The sequence below is a fragment of the Mustela nivalis genome, assembly GCF_964662115.1.
Source record: "Mustela nivalis genome assembly, chromosome: 13".
Lineage (NCBI taxonomy): Eukaryota > Metazoa > Chordata > Mammalia > Carnivora > Mustelidae > Mustela > Mustela nivalis.
This window is the reverse complement of record NC_139032.1, coordinates 15,511,652-15,533,909: the sequence shown is the minus strand read 5'-3', so window position 1 is coordinate 15,533,909 and position 22,258 is coordinate 15,511,652. Positions and strand designations below refer to the sequence as shown.

The 22,258-nt window shown below is 41.4% G+C and overlaps 1 protein-coding gene across 1 annotated transcript in view; it reads left to right on the top strand.

Moving 5' to 3' along the window:
• Window positions 1–22,258, top strand: part of TRPM6 (transient receptor potential cation channel subfamily M member 6) — a 146,452-nt gene that overhangs the window by 103,994 nt on the left and 20,200 nt on the right. The window contains 8 exon segments of the mRNA XM_082696485.1: window positions 1,648–2,789; window positions 3,646–3,758; window positions 8,773–8,896; window positions 12,126–12,217; window positions 13,893–13,951; window positions 15,573–15,598; window positions 18,443–18,493; window positions 19,925–19,990. Of these exon segments, the coding sequence (XP_082552611.1) occupies window positions 1,648–2,789; window positions 3,646–3,758; window positions 8,773–8,896; window positions 12,126–12,217; window positions 13,893–13,951; window positions 15,573–15,598; window positions 18,443–18,493; window positions 19,925–19,990 (1,673 nt within the window).

Here is a 22,258-nt window from a genome sequence, read left to right as displayed (position 1 = left end):
TTCCTAGGGCTGCCATAATGACGTAGCAAATGTTGGGTGTCCTATAACAAGAGAAATTTATTGTCTCAGAGTTCTGGAGGTTACAAGTCCAAAATCAAGAAGTTGGGAGGGCCATACTTCCTCGGATGGCCATAGTGGAGAATACTTCCTTGCCTTTTCTAGCTTCTGGCATGTACTGGTAGTCCCTGGTGTTCCTGGGCTTGTAGACCCATCACTGAAGTTGTAGGGTGAGCTTCTCTTGGTGTCCAGATTTCCCTTTTATAAAGACACCAGCCACAGTGGCTTAGATTCTCCCTGATGACCTCATTTTTTTTTTTAAAGATTTTATTTATTTATTTGACAGACAGAGATAACAAGTAGGCAGAGAAGCAGGCAGAGAGAGGGAGGAGGAAGCAGGATCCTTGCTGAGCAGAGATCCCGATGCAGGGCTCGATCCCAAGACTCGGGGACCATGACCTGAGCCGAAGGCAGAGGCTTTAACCCACTGAGCCACCAGGCGCCCCTGATGACCTCATTTTAACTTGATTATCTCTGTAAAGACCATGTTTCCAAATAAGGTCCTCATCTAGGAGTACTAGAGGGTTAGGACTTCAACATATCTCTTTTGAGGGGAGGTACAAAATGAAACCCATCCCGAAATAGAGATATTTAGATATACAGATAATATTCCAGCATTTCCTTCATTATTTCTCTCTGTCTCTAAGTCAGTTATCACATTTAATTGGATTCGACTTGCCATTTAACTTTTGACTTTCATAGCTGAAAATGTCTTGTGTTCCTTTTACGTAAATCAATGGCTGGACATCGTAATATTGGGTTAAAGTATTCAAAATAACTGTAAAAATTTGCCTCAGACTTTATTGGAATGTAGGACTCTTTTTTTTAAAGATTTTATTTTATTTTTATTTTTATTTATTTATTTGTCAGAGAGTGAGGTAGAGTGCAAGCACAAGCAGACAGAGAGGCAGGCAGAGTCAGAGGGAGAAGCAGGCTCCCCGCAGAGCAAGGAGCCCGATGTGGGACTCGATCCCAGGACGCTGGGATCATGATCTGAGCTGAAGGCAGCTGCTTAACCAACTGAGCCACCCAGGTGTCCCGGAATGTAGGACTCTTAAAATGGATTTTGTGTGAAGCTTGGGAAACCTGTTTGAACTGTAGACTTGGATTTTTTTTTTAAGATCTATAAATTTTTTTTCTAATCACATATTTGATTATTAATTCTGTTCCTCTCATTCTGGCTTCTTCCTCAAGATCTCCTTTCCCTATCCAGAATAACCTGGTGTTTGTCAGTAGGAGATTTTTGGATATTTGCCATGGAAATGAGTGAATGTTAATGAATACAGTAGGGCTGGTGGATGGAATATTCAAGAGAGAACTAGCAGGAAGCCTGAAACACAGTTCCGAAATGCTGGAGAGAAATAAGGGCTAGAAAAGTAGATGCATAGGGTTTCCTCCTTGGAGTGGTAGTAGGAATTGTAGGAGGCGTGACATCACCTGAGATGAGAAGACAGAAGATGACTCCCCCAACTTGGGGAAGCAGCTGAGGCTAGAGAGCCTTCTAAGGGTGGGAAGAGGATGGGAAGAGAGCAAGGCAGGTTCCCACTGGCTTAACGTGCTCATTGGTTTTCTTCCTCCCTTCACCATTAGGGTTACAGAGATGTACTTCCAAATGAAAGAAATGAATGAAAAAGTGTCTTTTATAAAGGACTCTTTACTGTCCTTGGACAGCCAAGTGGGACACCTGCAGGACCTCTCTGCCCTGGCAGTGGATACCCTGAAATTCCTTTCTGCTGTTGACACCTTACAAGAGGATGAGGCTCTCCTGGCCAGCAGCAAGCAGTCGACGTGCAGAAAACTGCCACACAGCTGGAGCAACGTCATCTGTGCCGGGGTTCCAGGCAGCACGGAGATCTCTGCGGAGAAGAAATACCAGTATTATAGCATGCCTCCCTCTTTGCTGCGGAGCCTGGCCAGAAGCCAGCACACCCCGACAGTGCAGAAGGGGCCCCTGCTAGAGATCACAGACAGTCAGAGAGAGGCTTCGAATGTAAGAGATGAGCAGGAAAAGCATGAAACAGGAACCGCTTTCATGGCTTCTGGGGTGTCCCTTGACGGGCAAGCACAGCCAAAGCATGGCCAGTTTCTCCTGGTCCCTTCTTACCTCAGGCAAGCTCCTTTTCCTGCACAAACGGACTTGCCTCCATTCAGACCATCCGTGGAAGCTGGTGCAGATGTGCTGGCGACCAAACAGGTGGTCCAGAGCGAGGTCCCTGTTCGTCTGACTTGGCCAAGCCCCGGTGTCTCAGCTCAGGACTCTGTGCCCAAACCCGAGGCGCAGCACGGATCATTCGCTCAGAGGCCAGCCAGACAAGACAAGGGGGAGCAAGTTCTGCCCACTTTGATGTGCACGTCTCCGCCAGTGAAAGTGACCTCCCTCCCTTCCCAAGGCGACAGCGTGGGAACTGCAGGTGGATACGTGAACTGGGCGTTTTCCGAAGGTGATGAAACTGGCGTGTTTAGTGTCAGGAAGAAATGGCAGACCTGCCTGGCCTCCACTTGTAACAGCGACTCTACAGAGAATGGCCAAGGCCAGAGGCAGATCCGAGCTAGATCCCTCTCTCAGCACTCATCAAACTTGGCCCACAGTAGTGACTGCTCAGCCGCGGGACGGTGGCCGCAGCCAAACACATCCTTTTGGATCAGTCCTTTCCGCAGAGATAGGCCCTTCACGCGGAGTCATAGTTGGAGATTCCACAAGGAGGAGAAACTGAAGATCTCTAAGATTAAAAGTAAGAAGTGAACATTTTTGTCCATTTGTTTAAAAAATAAAAATGCAACAAGGTGGGACCGGGGAGGGAGACAAACCATAAGAGACTCTCAATCTCAGGAAACAAACTGAGGGTTGCTGGAGGGGGGGCAGGGAGAGGGTTGCTGGGGGACGGACATTGGGGAGGGCATGTGCTGTGGGGAGTGCTGTGAAGTGTGTAGGACTCAGGATTCACAGACCTGTACCCTGAAGCAAATAATACATTATATGTTAATAAAAATTTTAGGGGTGCCTGGGTGGCCCAGTGGGTTAAAGCCTCTGCCTTCGGCTTAGGTCATGATCCTAGGGTCCTAGGATTGAGCCCTGCATTGGACTCCCTGCTCAGCAGGGAGCCTGCTTCCCTTCCTCTCTCTCTGCCTACTTGTGATCTCTGTCTAATAAATAAATAAATAAATAATCTTTAAGTGCGTATGTATTAAAAGATTAAAAAAGTTTTTATTTTTTTTAATTTTTTTTTTAAAGATTTTATTTGTTTATTTGACAGAAATCACAAGTAGGCAGAGAGGCAGGCAGAGAGAGAGAGAGGGAAGCAGGGTCCCCGCTGAGCAGAGAGCCCGATGCGGGACTCGATCCCAGGACCCTGAGATCATGACCTGAGCCGAAGGCAGCGGCTTAACCCACTGAACCACCCAGGCGCCCCAGATTAAAAAAGTTTTTAAAAAAAACTCTTAAATTACTAAATTCTGTGCATTACTAGTATTTTTAAAAAGCTGACCACCTTCGACTAGATCCTCATTCTCCCCATTCTCAGTCATCTGTAGAATAAAATGGCTCCCTGAGCAGTCTTAAACCTCTTTTGCTAACCCTTTCTCTTACAGATCTTTCAAGATCCTCAGAGATGGGGCAGTCAGCATGGATCAAAACAAAAATGCTGATCAGGGATAAGAGGTCGTCAAAGAAAAAGAAGAAAACACAAGGGCTGCAGGTGCCAGTAAGTGTGTTTTATGTCGTTGGCCATCGAGGTAGTCGCTTGTCTTAGCTCGGTTTCTCTGGAGTGTCAGGTGTCCGGCACACTACAAGATGGTCCTGTACTGGAAGGAGTAAAGACATAAATGTAAGAGTCCTCAGAGTGGATCTGCCACAGCTCATTTATCAGCTCACATGTTCAAGGACACTTGTGTTATTTTCAGTTTTGGGCTATTCCAAACAAAGCTGTTATGAACATTTGTGCATAAGTCTTTGTGTGGACATATGTTTCAGTTTCTCTTTGGTAAATATTTAGTAGTAAGCATGTCAGAGTCATATGGTAAGTATTTGTTTAATTTTAGAAGATACTTCCAAACTGCTTTTCAAAGTGGCTGTACCATTTTGTTTATGAGGAGTGGCTTATGAGTGTTCCAGCGGTCCACGTTCTCACCGATCCTTAGTATGCTGGGTCTTTTTTTTTTTTTTTTTAAGATTTTATTTATTTGTTTGACAGAGAGAGATCACAAGTAGGCAGAGAGGCAGGCAGGCAGAGGAAGCGGGCTCCCCGCCAAACAGAGAGCCTGATGCGGGGCTCGATCCCAGGACCCTGAGACCATGACCCGAGCCGAAGGCAGAGACTTAACCCAATGAGCCACCCAGGCACCCTACTGGGTCTTTTTAACTTTAGCCATAGCTGGGGGTATGGAGTGGGATCTCCTGGTGATTTCATTTGCATTTCTGGAATGACGAAGGTATTCCAGAAATACCTTCTGGGAGGTATCATTTATGTGCTTTTTTGGGTCACCCATATATCATTTTTGGCGACCTGTCTGTCTGAATATTTCGACTACTTTTAAAAATTGGGTTGTCTTATTCGGTTGTGAGAATTTTTCTAGATTTAAGTCCACTGTTGGATATATGTTTTGCAAATATTTTCTCTTGGTGGCTTGCCTTTTACTTTTCATAAATGTTCCTTGAAGTGAATACATTTTTTATTTTGATGAAGTCCACTTCTTTTTTGTTTTTTTTTTTGAGTCTGTGCTTTTTGTACCCTATTTAAGAAAATTTGCAAAATCCAAGATCACGGAGATTTTCTTTCATGTTTTCTCCTACATGCTTCATAGTTTTTGCTCTTATGTTTAGGTCTAGTACCCATTTTGAGTTACCTTTTGTAGCTGGCGAGAGGTGAGGAGTGAAGTCCCTCCTTCTTTCCCCTTTTCTCCCCCACGCCTTTATTGCTTTGTTCCTTCCTTCCTCCTGCCCGCCCTCCATTCCTTCCTTGAATGCAAATACCAATTTTTCCCCTACCATTTTCTGGTAAAAAGGTTGTCTTTCTCCCGTAGAGTTGCCTTGACATCTTTGTCAAAAATTAATTGACCATGGAATCCATAACATGGATGGATCTATTTCTGGATCTGTTCTATTTATCTGCACGTCTGTCTTTATGGCATTACCATACTGTCTTGAATACTGTATTTTATATCAAATACTGAAATCATGTAGTGTAGCTCTGCCAGAATTTTTCTTCCTTTTCAAAGTGATTTTTTGTTTTGTTTTATTTTTTTGTCTTGTTTTTTGGCTATTCTAGTTTCTTTGCATTTCCACATATATTTAGAATCAGCTGTACAGTTTTTACAGAGAAGCCTGCTGGGGTGAGTGGAATTGCTTGGGGACAGTTGGCATCTTAACAGTAATAAGTTTTTTGATCCATGAACATGCTATGTCTATTTATTTAGAAATTCCTCAATTTCACTCAGTAATATTTTGTAGTTTTCAGTGTACAGTTTTTTTTTTTAAAGATTTCTTATTCATTTGAGACAGAGAGCCTGAGCAGGGGAGAGAGGCAGAGGGGGAGGAAGAAGCAGACTCCTTGCTGAACAGGGAGCCTAACATGTGGCTTGATCCCAGAATTCTGGGATCATGAGCTGAGACACAGGCAGATGCTTAACCATCTGAGCCACCCAGGTGCCAGAAGTGTTCAGTTCTTGCCCATATTTTTAAAAATGTCTCCCTAAGTACTTAATATTTTTTATTTTATTATAAATGTAATTATAAAAAATTTCTGATTATTTGTTGGTGGTAGGTACAAATAAATATGTTTTAAAGATTATTTATTCGAGGGCACCTGGGTGGCTCAGTGGGTTAAAGCCTCTGCCTTCAGCTCAGGTCATGATCCCAGGATCCTGGGATCGAGCCCCACATTGGGCTCTCTGTTCCACGGGAAGCCTGCTTTCCCTCTCTCTCTTCCTGCCTCTCTGCCTACTTGTGATCTCTGTCTGTCAAATAAATAGAATCTTTAAAGATTATTTATTCGAGAGATAAGGGGAGAGAATCTTTGAGCAGACTGCCTGCTGAGCACAGAGCCCAACACAGTCTGATCCATGACCCCGAGGTCATGACCTGTGCTGAAACCAAGAGTTGGATGCTTAACTGACTGAGCTGCCCGGGTGCTCATATATATAGAGAGAGAAATATATTTTTCTAAAATATTGGTTTTATATACTACAACCTTACTAAACTTGCTAATTTATTTGAGTAGGTTTTGTTCCTTCTCTAGAATTTTCTATGTAAATGGTCATGTTAACTACACATGAAGATAGTTTCACTTTTCAGATGTACTTTTTACCTTTCAAATCCACACACATTTTATTTATCTTTCTTGCCTTATTACACTGGCTAGAATCTCTAGTATAATATTGAATAAAAGTGGCAAAAGCTGATATGCTTCCTTTTCTCTGCTCTTAGGAGGAGAAAGCATTTAGGCTTTTACCAGTAAAAACCATGTTATCTGTAGCTTTTTTTGTAGATGCCCTTTATCAAAAGAACTTCCCTTCTACCCCTAGTTTCTGAGAATTTTTGTCATTAATAAGGGTTAGCATTTGTCAAATTCTCTTTCTGTACTTCCTGATACAATTAGATGGATTTTCCTTTTTACTATGTTAATATGATTAATTATAATAATTTATAATATAGAAGCACTGTTTAGAATATTAAGTCAGCCTGGTTAGGATGAAATCTGCTTGACCATGATGTATTATCTTTTTTGTATGCTATATTTATTTTTCTAAAATCTTACTGAGATTTCTTGCATCTGTATTCTTGAAGAATATTTGTCTGTAGATCTTTTGTAATGTCTTGGTCTGATTTTGGTATCAGGGTGATACTGGGCTTAGTGATTGAGTTGGGAAGTATTCCCTCTTCAGTTTTCTAGGTGAGTTTGTATAGAACAGATACCATTGCAATTCTTATTATTTGGTAGAATTAACCAATGAAACTATCTTTTGGGGAAAGTTTTTAGCTATAAATTCATTTCTGTAATAGATGCAGGACTGCATATTCAGGTTATCTGATTCATCTTCAGTGAGCTTTGTTTGTATTTTTCAAAGAATTTGTCCATTTCATTTACGTTGTTGAATTTATTGGCATCTAGTTTTTTATAATATTCTTTTCTTATCCCCTTATTGTCTTTGGGGTCTGTAGTGACATCACTTCTCTCATTCATAATATTCTATATTTGCATTTCTCTGTTTCATGTTTAGTTTGGTTGCTGGCTTATCTGCTTTAGTGATCTTTCAAAGAACCAGTTCTTGGGCGCCTGGGTGGCTCGGTGGGTTGGGCCGCTGCCTTCGGCTCAGGTCATGATCTCAGGGTCCTGGGATCGAGTCCCGCATCGGGCTCTCTGCTCAGCGGGGAGCCTGCTTCCCTCTCTCTCTCTCTGCCTGCCTCTCCGATTACTTGTGATTTCTCTCTGTCAAATAAATAAATAAATCTTAAAAAAAAAAAAAAAAAAGAACCAGTTCTTGGTTTTACTGATTTGTCTCTGAATACTGTTTTATTGATTTCTGCTCTTCATTATTTCTTTTGTTCAATTTGGTTTTATTTTGCTTTGTTTTTTTTCTAGTTTGTTTAGAAGCTTTAGTCATTGATTTGAGACTGTCATCTTTTCTAATATAGGCATTTAGTGCTATGAAATTCCCTCTAATCATTGTGTTAGCTATATCCCACAAATTCCAATATGTTATGCTCACATTTTCACTTAGTGAATCTTTTAATTTATTATTAGGAAGCTTTATATCCGAGTTAGTAATTCCATAGGGCTTCATCTTTCATGATCTTAATGCCCTGCTTCATTTTTCCACATAGTAATCTGGATACATTTTTAAAAGCACCTCAGCTCTTTTTAGAATGAGAAGAAGAAGCAAAGAAAGAAGTATTAAGACAATTATGTAAAATTACCTTTTGCAGGGAGAGATTTAGCTTGTAAAGAAGACTCTTTTACAGGGAAAATGTTATGAGTTGCTGGAATCTTATGAAATATGAATTCAGTGGATTTGTTTTTTGCAGTAGTTAAAGTGGCCAGAAATTAACTAGAATTTAAACTAGGGTTAGGTACTAATAACTTGAACTTGTTTATTGCTTGGTATTTTGTCAATTTATCGCATTTCTTCTCTGTCCCTGGTTCGTACATGTGGAAGCCATTATTGTTGGCTACCTGTTACTTTAATGACAAAGGGAATGGGGTTCACAGACATGAAATGATTTACTCAAGTTCACGTAACTTCTAAGTGATGGGTCTAGAATTCCAATACAAGTTCTTTTTGATCCAAGCCTATGTTTTTTTGGTCTATGCCACTGGTTCTCAAATTATGGTCTTCTATCAGCAGTGATAGCATTACTTGGGAACTTACTAGACATTCAAATTCTTTCTCCCTCTAGGCCTAATGAATCATGGATCTTAGAGGTGGGACCTGGTGGTCTGTGGTTTAGCATAGCTTTGAGTGATTCTGCTGCACAGTCAAGTTTGATGACTGCTGCCCCCTACCCTGGTTCTCAGTCATGACCACAAATAGTAATCACCTGGTGCTTGTGTCCTGCCAGCTTGACTAATGGGAGTTTTGAAAGCTTTCCAGTTGATTCTAATGTGCAGCCAATGTTAACAGCCACTGCTACTCACCATAGTACCTCTATGAGTCACATTAATGACTCAGAATGTTTTCAGATTAATGTCACTGGGTTCCAACAATCGTCTTTCTCTCCAGGTCATAAAGGTTGACACCTGCTCTCAAAATGACAAGCTGGATTCAGAGCCAGGGGAAAGGAACCTCTCAGAAGAAGAGACCTGTAGCAAGAACTGGCTCACAGTATCCCAATTTAGTCAGATAAGTATGTAACAGTCTACTCTTGGATCTCAAAAAGTTTGGGAAAGTTTCCTCATTGTGTTCCCAGACCACTGGTGGTCCCTGCTGTTCTTTCAAGTGGAGATGGGGGAATGAGAGGGCAGTATCCATTTAGAAACATAACTCTTTTTGATTTTTAATTTTTATGAAAACTATGGAAACTATTCCATTCGTTGAATAGAATAGTTGTTGGGATCCAGAAAAATTAAGGTTCAGTCAGTTTCATATTCAGAGCTGTTAAATCTGGCTCAGGGATTTTTCGTTTAGTATGATGTATGGAGTGGGGTTGTCTCATGTTATAAATTCTCAAGGTTCATGAAACGTTGATATGAACCCTTACACAGAACTCGGTGGGATGAGTTGTGGTTGGTTATTTATTACTCTTGACATATAGTATTTATTCCATGGGCAAGTATCCCTTAATGGTGGTTCGTAAAGGAGAAAAGATGGATCAGCTGGCTACAAAGGAAAACTCTGAGGTAGGCAGAGAGTGTGAAATAAGCCTGGACAAGTAGGATAAGGCCAAATTATGAACAGAATTGGGAGCAACGGTCAGAACTTTGAACTTCTTTTGTTACATGGTAAGAGATCATTACCAGCTCTTTTTTTTTAAAAAAATTATTTTCTTTCACACATTTGAGGTTTATTCTTACTTAGGCGAAGCCCTGTGCAACTGTTTGACAGGCAGCCTCCCATCCAGGGATGCGGGGACCATGTTCTGACCATGCTGCAGCTCTGTCATGCATGTTCAACGTGGGGCTTCCAAGATCTCTGCAGGGCACCTCCGTGGATGCCATGGCAAGACAGAATGCAGTTAATATCTATATTTTGTTTATCCATTAATTAGTGGACACTTGGGTTGTTCCCCCATCTTGGCCACTATGAACAATACCATCATGAGTGTGTGTGTGCAAATCTCTTCTTTGATGTGGTCTCTTCTCTACCTTTCTTTGTGGGGTTTGTTCTACCAGTCTTCAGGTCAATTTTTGGAGTATTTAGGATACTCCTAGTTGTATCTAGTTATCTAGTTATCTAGATACTTATCTAGTTGTATTTATGGGAAGAGGCAAGGCTTGGGTCCTCCCTCTCTATCACCATCTTCCTCACACTCCCTCTTACTAATTTTTAAACAGAAGGAACTATGTGATCAGGTCTCATAAATATTTACAATTACTTGAAATACTGAAGTTAAGGTAAAATAGACACTGTATTGAAATCTATGTTATTGTGCTTCTTTAAAACCTTGCTTTGTCTTATGGTTGGTGGTTTTCAACCAAGGGCCAATTTTGTACACATCCCACCTCTCTTTCCTGGGATATTTGACAATGTCTGAAGACTTTTGGTTATGACAACTAAGGGAGGTACAGGTATTCTTGACTTCTAGTGGGTAGAGGCCAAAGATGCTGCTTAACATCCCACTACAATGCATGGGATGGTCTTTTTCCTCCCGAAAAGGAATTATCCAGAACAAAATGTCAGTGCCAAGGTTGAGAAACCCTGATTTATATTTGAAAATACTCAATTGTCTGTTAAATCTCTGTGAATCAAATGGACTCTAAGCTGAAAGAGACATTAGAAATTAAATTATTCAGAACCCCCTTAACCTACAGATATAACTAGAGAGCTTAATTATTGTCTTGCCTTAAAGCACACAGTTTATAAGAGCCTACAGTACGGAATAAACCCAAATACCATACCTGAAGATACGATTCTAGGACCAGTTGCCAATGTATTCATTTTATTTATAAATGTTTATTTATAATCTGATATTTAAGTTGTATGTTTTTCTTAAATTATTCAAGTCCTTTTTTTATCGAGATATAATTGACGTATTAGTTTTATGTGTACAACATGATTTGGTGTGTGTGTGTGTGTGTGTGTGTGTATGTATGGAGTGAAATGATTGCTACAAGTTAAGTCTTTTGCATAGTTACAATTTTTTCCCTTGTAATGAGGATGTTCAAAGATTCCTTCTTTCAGCAACTTTCAAATATACACTATTGTTAACTACAGTCACCATGCTGTACATTACTTCCCAGGACTGACTTATCTTACAGTTGGGAGTCTGTACCCGAGACCACCTTCACCCATTTCACTCGCCTCCCAACTCCCGAGTTGTTTCTTTCCAGTGACTTTCAAATAGAAAAAGATGCAGGTGGCAGGAGGGTTCTGGGAAAGAATCTTAAGCTGATGATTAGAAAGAAGATGTAGGGAAATAGGCTGACTCCAGGTGCCTAGTTAATCTGAGGAGACCAGGAGGCCCACTGTCTACCTGTCTACTGTCCACTAGGAAAAGTATATTTTTAACTTTTCCTAAAGGTATTTTAATTTTAGTTTTGCACTCTCATTGAAGCCATATTGATCATACCTTTACAATATTATAAAAATGTCATATGACATTTTGTGATTTTTCTCCCAATAGATTTTTTGCACTGTGTGTGTATGTGTGTGTGTGTATATTTTTGGCAAAAAAAAAAATCATTGGAGAAAAAAATGACTGCTCTTATTTCTTATCCTCCTACATTTAGCCTGGGACTCTTAAGCATTATTCTCAGAATTAATCTAGATCAATAATTTAATTATTATTGGGCAGCTACTACACGCCAGTAATGCTGCAAGTACTGGTATAAAAACTAACGACAATAATGATCCTTGCCATCCTTTTTAAGAAAGAGCTGAAAACGAAACGTGTCGTCTGGCATTCTTTTCTGTCTTTTGTTTTTGTTTTATTTTTTTCGGGTAGCCTACTATGATGCTTCATGCAGTTGTTAAGGAAGGTTGCCCTAACACTTTGGAATGAAAATTTCATGTGTTTTACATAAAGCATGGACAATAGGGTGTAGGAGAACAATTTGGAGTGAAAATTTCATGTGTTTTACGTAAAGCACGGACAAAAAAGATTCACTAAAGGTGTCCTTCTGTAGGGAGGACTCAAGTTACGGATCACTTAGTGCTTGACTTTGATTAGAGAGCATAAATTATTATAAATGTAAAGGAAACTACTGGCGAATAGAAATACTGTAGAATATATAGCTTTCAACCACTTGAGGAAAAAAAGGACAAAAGAATCTTGGTAACACTTGCTAAAAAGAGAAAAAGAAGCTATATTCAAATTTAGATGAATGCACTATGTTCAGATCTTTCTATTTAGGAATGTGATTTGAATGTAACACATTTTCAAGCATTCTCTAATTTTTTTCCTTTCTTTTAACAAGGTCTAGAACCCTCTATATTTCAGAAAATGAAAACGAAAGAAATGGAACAGCATGTTCTCCAAGTCAGTGATTATCTAAAGCAGTCGCAAGAGGTAAAAACATCTTATTTGATATTAAAAAAAAAATCTTATACGCACTTCTGTAACTCCTTGACTGTGTCTGTTTTACCTTTATGACCCTTAATTGGCTTTTACTTTTTATTGGTACTACATTTAAATCCTTGCTTTGAATATACACTCAGATTTTTTTCTACTCCCCTTCAGCCCCACCCCCACCCTTTTTTTCTTCTCTTGTTGGTTTTCCTCCGTTCAGTTTATTGGTCCACCAGTAATTCATCATGAGTGTTTTTAGCCTGAAAGATAAATAAGTCATGGGGCGCCTGGGTGGCTCAGTGGGTTAAGCCGCTGCCTTCGGCTCAGGTCATGATCTCAGGGTCCTGGGATCGAGTCCTGCATCGGGCTCTCTGCTCAGCAGGGAGCCTGCTTCCCTCTCTCTCTCTCTCTCTCTGCCTGCCTCTCCATCTACTTGTGATTTCTCTCTGTCAAATAAATAAATAAAATCTTTTAAAAAAAAAAAAAAGATAAATAAGTCAGGAATTTTTGAATATGTGCTCAAGTTTGTGAATGTTGCCAGGTGGAAGAAACATAGGTATCTTCAATCTGCTTTCAGGGGTGGGGCTGGAGTCAACCGATCGAAACCCCTGGGAGGCAGATTGAGCCCAATTTGAGCTGGAGCTTTTAGCAACTGGAGCTTTCTAAGGATGGGATGGTTTATTTCCTGAAGTAGGAAGCCCTTCGCTTGGTGTGGTTTGGCAAACAGACGGAGCCGGCCTCTCTGCAGACGTGCTACAGGGGATTTGGGCATTGCCGCGTGTAGGGGCCCCCAACACCGAGGGTCTGTGATGTTACAGCCTGTGTTCCTTACCGTCTGCAAATATGTGCTCGCTTTCCTGCCATCGACCGTGTGGGAAGCGTGAGATCTAACTGGGGCCATGGTTTGGACATTATTTCGATGAACTCAGAAACTCTGTCCACATCACCTACATTAAAAGCCTCATGAATGTGATCTGTGGAAGGTTCAAACTAAAATGTAAGACTGCTTGGAGGGGAGTGGAGGCAAGAACCTGTCTGCCATTCCCAGGTTTCAGGGCCAGGTATGGTAATTAACCTCTGAGCTTCGTTAGCTGTGTCTCTAATATGGGACCAGTGCCATCCTTGGGAGATTATTGGTCGTGGATAACAAAAATAGGACCACAGGAAGTACCTAGAGTGATGCCTGGAATGTAGTAGGTTTCAAGAAGTCATAGTTGAGTCCACCTAGGAATTAGAATGATAAATTCCAAGTAATGTTATTCTAAGTAATTATCCACCGAAACAACAGTGTCCTGATAGAGGACATAGAGATATAATGATTGATGTTTCTTGTCAACCTAGACCTTCCTTCCTTCTTTCCTGTCATTAACTGTTCACACTCATTTCTGTATATTGTGTTTCCTCTGGGATGTCCCCATGTAAGTAATTTCATCCTGTTAAAGTCAGTCAACACACTGAATTGTTCAGAGATTGTGCTGACATTATACATCTTTCTAACTTGAGTTTACTGCATCCAGTGAAAGAGAAGTAATGAGTTAGAGGAGATAGGTTGGAGAGCTGGGGGAGGGCAGAGAACTATCCCCTTCAAGGTGTGTGTTTTTGCAAATGTTATTACTGGAAGCCTGGGGTGGGTGAGTGTTGGGTGAACAGGTAATGACCTTTCCCTTCTGCTCAGGATCCGAGCAGAAACTCTTCGTGGAGCTCCAGGACCACGGCCCTCAATAGGAACTCCCCGTGAGTATTTTGCAGTGTCTGTTTTTAAGCATCATTGGCTTCTATTTTTTTTTAAGCCTGATTTGTAACAGAGGTTTAATTGGGTCGGAAAAAGAGGGAAAAGAAAGTGTTTCCAATGACAATATTTTCCTTTTGTCGTAAGACAAAACTTGTTATTCTCCAAGTTTTCCTGTTTCTGGCAATAAGATCCCACCTCAGTGCCTTCTAAGAAAATAATAAAGCAGGTACTCCCCACAGCAGATGAAGCATTTGTGTTTTCAATGTCAAAAAAGCACACGCGGAATCATGAGTTTCCCATCTTTTCTGACAGGTAAGATGGTGACATTTGCATTCAGGAATAGGAACAAGCCTGTCTGGCTGAAAGAAAAAGACTGAAGACCAGATAGTTCTAAAAATTTTTTTTCCAAATTTTTAATTTCAGTTTTTGAGGTGGATCTTTTTCATTTTTGGTTTCTCATGAGCATCCCAAGTGTCTGTCAAAGCAGTCACCGTTCAAGGATGGAGACAAAACAGAGGGAAGACAGGGACCAGAAGAGAGGGGAGCTAGAGAACCCCCATGGTGTAGGCTAGAGTACTTCCCTGGAATTTTATTTATTCAGAGAAACGAAGTTGGAAAACCAGCCAAGCAGAATGATTCTGTTTGGTTCGTAGTATTTTCTGGACCTTTCTAGTTAACATCATCAAAGGATCCTTCTGGCTCTGGGGCCCGAACTCAAAGCCGTCTTCTGTATGAAGGGCCAGTTGATACCAGGCAAGTGGAATGTGACTTCCAGTCTGCAGCCAGCTCCATTCGAGGTGGCCTTTCAAAGTTTTTTGTTTTTTTCTGGAACTCCCATCCAGGTCTCTGTGTGCAAGCAAGTTTTTTGTTTTTTTCTGGAACTCCCATCCAGGTCTCTGTGTGCAAGCCTGCCTCTAGACTTCGGGTGCACATGACTTTCCCCTCCCAGAGGTTCGGTAGTGTGGGCTCATGCCGAGTGGTGGGTTATTGCAGCATGAAATTAAACAATAATTGTAATTGTACTCTCTTCCCTAAGGACCTTCAATACCAGAGATACTCTTTGAACGCGTTTGTTCAGACTTGCCCATGGCCACTTGTGCACTTGAGCAGGGCAAGTGACAATTTACAGAGAGCTAATCTCAGCCCGTGAACATTTAGGGGCCACGTGGGCTAATGAAACTGATTTGTAGGCTTGTCCAGAGACATTCGCAGACTCATTTGTAGGCATCTGTTTTGCATAGTTCAGGAACCCTTTTGTTTAATTGATCCGGAACAACACAAACACGGTTAAATCGTATATGTGTCGTGTGATCATATAGCTAATTAAAAACAAAACCAACAACTGCTTTTCGACTAGCTTAGGGCATGCACAGTAAGTGAATTATATGCATATGTGGTGCTCACTTTTTTATGAAAATAATTGTAGGGTTGCAAGCCATTTCTCTGTTGATAGAGGTAGAGGTCAAACGACACTTCTCTTTCAAAGAAAGTCTACATACATACACGCATACATACACATGGACATACAGACTCTGTATTGTTACTGTTGTACTTATTTTTCCTTTCTTATTTGTCACTGAAAAATTTAAAGCAGTTTCTAAACAACTTCAATTTTTCATACAGGTTGAGAAGTTCAAATGGAGTTGACAGTAAGTTTTTTATATTTAAAGAATGTTATTTTTTTAAAATCTCATTAATAGCAAGGTTCCCTCTCCTACTGAGATTTCTGCAGTCCTTGAAATTCTGTATGTGATTTTTGTTTACCGTAGCAAGTAGAAAGTTCAGTAGAAAAGTAGGTAGTTGATGGTCTTCACATAAATCAGAATTGATGTCTGGTTTACAGTTCTGGTTTTTTTTTAATTGCCCATTTCAGACAGTGATTTTCCAGTTTTCTCTGTGAGTGAGAGTGTTCCCACTGAGTTCACTTCGACTGTTCAGCAAGTCTGTTTGTCTGTTACATACCGCTCACGAAGAGCCCTTCGTCTTGTATGTGGATACCTTTTCCTGTATGGCTTCCGTAGGACTCTGTGCCCCAAGTGGCTGAGTAAGGCTTGGTCATAGGAGACAACTCCCTGGCAAAGCCACTGTCAAGGCTGTTCTCAAACTTGACCACACTCTACAAGCTCCTTTTCAGGTTCTTGACCTCTTGACGCCGATTGGGCCCCTTCTCTTCCCCAGCCCTGTCTGTCCTGCTCTCTCTGGTTCCCAGTCATCAGCTTTGCCTCCATCCTGCCCCGACCCCATCCTTAGGAGCTGTGTTGCTCTGGCCCATGGCTTCTGCCTTAGAGCCTCTAATATTTATTTTCCCATGTAAAAAGTTTTGCCCTTGATTTTATGCTAGCTTTCGGGTGGGTCTCTCTCCCTTTGTACTTTCCTGTGTTCCCAGTGGAGTTACATTTCTGAACAATAATTCATCACTTACGTCCAGGTTTCCAGTGGCTTCCCATTACCTACAGGATAGGCTGCAAATCCCTTCATCTTTCTCCGGCGTCAGTGAGGGCCCTCATCCAAATATACAGGCTCGTGTTCATTCTTCCACTCAACATTTCTACCCTGAGGAATATGACAACCTACCTATCTGTCCCTTCCCTTGGGTGTCTACAGGCATCTCAAACCAGATGCGCCACCTCCTGCCTCACCCGTCTTAGGAAATGGCGACTCCATCCTTCCAGTTGCTGAGGCCAAGGTCTTGCCGTCATACTCGATGCCCATTTTCCCACAGCTCCACGTCCAAACCATCGGTATCCTCCAAAATATATCAAGAACCTGATCACTTGGCTACCTTCACGTACCACTCTTCATCTCCTCCGTGGATTACAGGCTGACCTCCAAACTATTGCTCTCTGAGGGGCGATTTCCAGAGCGCAGTCAGAATAACACTTTGAAACTGAAAGTCAGATCAAGTCACTCTTCTGCTCATGTGGCGTCTAATCTCACTCTGTAAAAGTCCAGATGTGGTCTACAAAGCCCTGTTGATCTACTGCTCCTCCTCCAGCTCTCCAACCTCATGTCCTCTCAGCACAGCCCACTCTGGCCACACTCTCCATGGTCCTGCCTCAGGGCATTTGCACCTGCTGTCACTCTGCCTGGAATTTTGCATCATTTTTCCATATGACTTATCTATCTCTCCCTTTGGGCCTATGCTCATATTTCACCTTTTCACAGAGGCTTTGACTTGCCATCCTTAAAATAATAACCTCCCTTTCTCCCACTTTCTAGCCCTCTAACTTGATATATATGTAATACTATATGTACTATATATTTACTTTATTTTCTCTTTATTCTCACTAAAAGGTAGCCAGAGATTGTGTCTGTTTTTACACTGGTCTTTTTCTTAAGCACCTAGTAGGTGTTGAATAAATACGTGTTGGATGAATGTGAACAAATCTTCACAGCTCCTTAAACGAGCCGGGATTGAAACTCAGCATTATCAGATTCAGATGCCCACACTCTTTAAGAATATCACGTTGTTTGTCTATGAAGGTTTCATAAGCCTCTGTGTACATCTCTGGTCTGTTACCTAGCCAGCTGTGTTGTAACTATAGTTTACAGGTGCTTAGCTCCCAGTATTTCACATTTTCTTTTTTTCTAGGGTGGGAGCCACAACTTACTCAGATCTGTCCTGGCTAGCAGGACCTAAAGCGGGAGCTGAATATGTTTTTATTTTTTATTATTGAATGGATTCAAAAAGAACGGGCCTTTTCTGCTGATCTTACTTTTTACGAAGCACCCCCAGGGGAAGGGATTTTTGTTCCTTTCCTTATCCGGCAACAAGAAGCCAGTGAGATCTGTGAAATTGGGTTCATTATACTGCTTCCTCTACTAGGTATAAAGCAGGTACTACCATGAGACTAAAGCTCTCCACTTTAATTTTAATTTTATGAAATGGCAAAACTGTTGCAAGGGATTTCTCTGGAGACTTGTACTTTAGGACTTGAGCAGATAGAGGAGAACGAGTTAAGCCTGCAGGAGGTGAGCCCATCAAACAAGTCCCTGGTGTCCTAGTCTCCGCCCACTCCTTTGTTTCTGGTACATGCCTCTTAATTTGTTTTCATCACTTTGTTGTCATTTTAGGTCAGTGAAGTAGACTGCTAATAACTTGGTATTAATAATGTCTTCATATGGGTACTGCATCTTGGTGGGAGCGCAGAGAATTGTGCTTTGGGGATGTCAAGAAGTGTGATGGGCAGCCTAGTGCCTTCTGCAACCCAGAGGTGTAATTGGTTCAGAGAAAATGCATCTTTGAGGCTAATATTACCTGTCTTTCTTCAATTCCCTATATAAATATGTTTGGAGATATTACATTGATGATTGGAAGCTGTCAGGATACCATGCCCAATAATGTGGTTAAAGAATATTAGGCCATCTCTCTCAAATACAGAGAAGCCGTTCCGATGAACCTGTTCAATAATAACTTTGAAAGCAATATATTCATAAGCATGTATTTATCTCCAGCCAAGTAATTAAAATGCCAATCTTCTCTACAATTTCAGAAATCTCAGCCTCCTTAAAAAGCCCTCCAGAGCCTCGCCATCATTATTCAGGTAGGAAGCATGTGCGCCTTGACGCGTCAGCTGAGCTAAAAGTCTGCGATTCTGCAGTTGTAAACAGAAATATTGATGAATCGCCAAGTATTGACATGATTCCCGACTTGAAAGGCTGTGCGTTCACTCTCGTGAGAAGAGCATTCAGACTTCTTACCTTGCCATTTATTTGGGAAAACAAGTTGTTAGGATTTAAGAGATTGTGGGATTAAAAAAAAAAAAAATGTATGGGCAAGTGCCAAATGGTGAAGAAAAGTGACCTTGGCGTCTAAACATTCCTTACAAGCCCAAAGCCAGACATCTCCTTATTTTAGATTGGGGCCGGAAACGAGTTCTTTAAAGGAGGATTTTATACCCTCACTGGCCCTCAGCAAACACAGCCTCTGAATGAAGGCCAGCCCCTGCGAGTAGGTCCCACTATTTAACAAGATGTCAAGGGCCTTGACTCTCGTAAGCAACATCGCTTCCCGGTGCTTCGGCTGGCTTCCTTTCAGAGTGGGAATAATTGTACTTGCCCTTCCTGAGGAACAGTCTGCCAAAGGGCTAGCTGGGAGCGAAGAGGGAAACACTTTGAAATGCAGAGCCATAGAACAACCAACTGGACTTGTGCCACTGGTTGGTCTTTTGCTTGCCGTTGCTCTCAGCACTGGAGGAGATGAGACACGGGCAAGGTCTTCGATACAGTCTAAAGCTCAGCCCCAGCACACAAGGTCGGTGGTGTGACACATACCATTAGTATCATGTCAAGGTCATGTGCTCAGGGCCCAGTAAGAGCCTCCCTTATCCTGACTTCTCCCCCGTGCAGGATTCCGGACTACATTCCGTGCCCTTCGAACTGCGTCTTTGAGCTCAGCTCGTAATCCAATATTTTGACTCTGGCTGTCAACTTTAGAAAGTCTGCTGAAGAATACCGTGGCTCATATTGACTCTGATCTGTTAGGGTACAGCTCTCAACAGGAAAATGCAGATCACTTGCTTCTAATTAAAACTGGCCTTCAGTTCTCTCTGGAAAAGAAGGTGAACTGTGCAAAGTCAACAGTAGATGTCCCCACAGTCCACTGTGCGCTCGGTGTGCTCTGGAAAAGGAAAACTAGAGAAAGGAAGATCACAGAACCCTCTTTAAAAGAAAGTTCCACATACGTATGGATGAGTCTGTGATTTGGTATTCAGGAGAGGGGAGGTAATAGTCCCACTCAGACCACGTTATGTAATCTCATATCATTTCGAAGACTGGGGGACGGCCTTCCTGTGTTAAGGCACAGTTTATTTTAAAAGCTGGATTATGGAAAATATTTTTGAGGAAGGCAAAAATAAGGGGTCTTTGCAACGAAATCTTGTAGCCTTATACGAATAGGCTGGTGTGGGGAGGCTTTCTGTTAAGTTCAGTCCATTGGTACATACTTAAAATAGCAAATCTGTTTTTGTTTGCAGCCATTGAAAGGAACAATTTAATGAGGCTTTCTCAGACTATACCATTTACACCAATCCAACTATTTGGTGAGTGTGCCATTTCTACCTTCTTGAGGCTGTGCCAGGGCAGAGGCATAGTGGCCGAGGAAATCACAGGAGAAACCCTTTTGCATCGTCTTCATTGAAAATTCTGTTTTGCCCGTGGTTGCCGTTTAGTGCAATTAATTTTCTAAAATGGGAATTCTTGTTAACTGTCCAGCCAGCATCCGAGGTCAGAATCAGATACTGTGCGGACGGGACCTTTAATGGGCAGCATTTGGGAAAAAAAAAAAAAAAAAAAAAAGCAATAATGTTGCACCGGGCATTCACTGATTTAAGGCTGGAAGTAAGTAGGAAAGAAAAGAACCAACCAACCGTGTGTAATGAACACAGAACAAAGCGATAAATGTCAATACAGTAAAAACTAACAGGCATCTAAAGAGAAATGCTTTGTATATTGTTTTTGGTTTGTTTTGTTTCATGTAAACTAATTGCACTTAGCTCAGATAGTAAATGTCATTTTTTAAAGGCTGGAGTGGTAAAGAAAAACAAGCTCGCCTTAAGCCAAGGCTACCAGAGTCTCTCTGTCCAGCCAACTGACAATGTAACAAGGGTCCCCACTCTGTCCTAGATCTTAATTCTCTTCACATGGGGACAGATCAGGTGGCTCCTGATCGCGGACGCAAATGCCTTTCCCTTCCCTGTGGCTCCACGGCTGGTTTTGCAACTCAGAAGCCGTGCTGTAAATCCTCCAAATATTTAGAACTCTAAAGAGACCTTCAGTGGCGTTTATCTGGGCACCAAGAATAAATATTTGAAAATGTGTTACTAAGGATTACCTAGATGTGTTCTGTTCAACTCAGTGCAAGAGTGAGCAAATAGATTCTTTTCTTGGTGAACCAGTATAGTGTTACCCAAAAAAAGAAAAAGATAGAAAAAAAGTAAAAAGGAAGAAAAGCATTTGAAACCAGAGGTGTAAGGAGAAAATCAAACCCAGGCTGGACGGAAGTTGTGTATAGAACGTTACTTCTGCTATGAAGCATTAAACACTGTAGTAGGTGGCGTCTAGGCTTGCATTGTTCCCTGTTCAACAGCCTAAAAGTGGAAACTGTCCAGCAGCTCGAGAGTATTTTATGTGTAAAATCTTCTAAGTGGGATTGAGTTTGTATCTGAAGTTCTAGTTCACGTTAGCCACATTGACATATTTGATCTTTACAACAACCCAGTGAGCTGAGTGTTATTTTCACTTTCATTTCACTCATCAGGAAAGTCAGGCCTGAAGTAAGTTATCCAAGGGCACCAAGGAAGGAGGGAGAGGAAGTAGGGAGAGGCGGCAAGGTATGACCCTGGTGCTAACTCCAATTGTGTTAAAACACAAATCCTCAGTGGGCGTGTTAATGCCCCCCCGCAAGGAGGCAGGAATAGCTTTTTCTGTATAAAGTGCGTATATTTGTGTGTACTTGCTTGTAGATACATACAATGTATTTTCGGTATTAAAATGTCATAGGAGGAGGAATTAGGAGGGGCACCTGGGTGGCTCAGTGGGTTAAGCGTCTGCCTTCAGCTCAGGTCATGATCTCAGGGTCCTGGGATGGAGCCCCGCATCAGGCTCTCTGCTCAGCGGGGAGCCTGCTTCCCCCCCTCCTCCCCACTCATGTTCTCTCTTGCTATCTCTGTCTCTCTCAAATAAATAAATAAATAAATGGAATCTTAAAAAAAAAAAGGGGGGGGAGGGGGAATCGAGGGAAAAAAAAAGCCTAATAAGGCTTCTAAAAGGTTTGATAGTGAAAACATGGGGTTAAACTATCTCTTTGGAAGTATTTGTCTTTAAAAAGGAATCAGAGCCCTACTTGTTTGTTTTTGTCTAGTTGTAGTTTACAATAAGAACAGCCTAATTCTTATGTATTATGTATTAGTGGAAATTATGTATTAGTGGGAATGTATTATGTATTAGTGGAAAATCTATTAGTGGAAATTAGTGGAAATGTATTATGAAAATAGTGGAAATTATGTATTAGTGGAAATTAGTGGACTAGGCTTTCTTTGTTTTTCTTAAATTTTTCATTTTTTTAAATGTCTTTTAAAAAAATCTTTTATATAAATATTTATATTTATATAAATGTATCATTTGAGGCTTGTCCTCTCCCGACCTCTCCCCCTACTGGAAAATAACGTGGCCAAAGTCCACGCCTTTATCCTGTACTCCGTTGTGCCTAGGTGAACTCCCGCTCTCTTCCGAACATTTGGGAAACTGAACTGATTCTGAGTTGTTATTTAGGACACTGTAACATGTCAAAGACGTGAGATGTCCTTGAA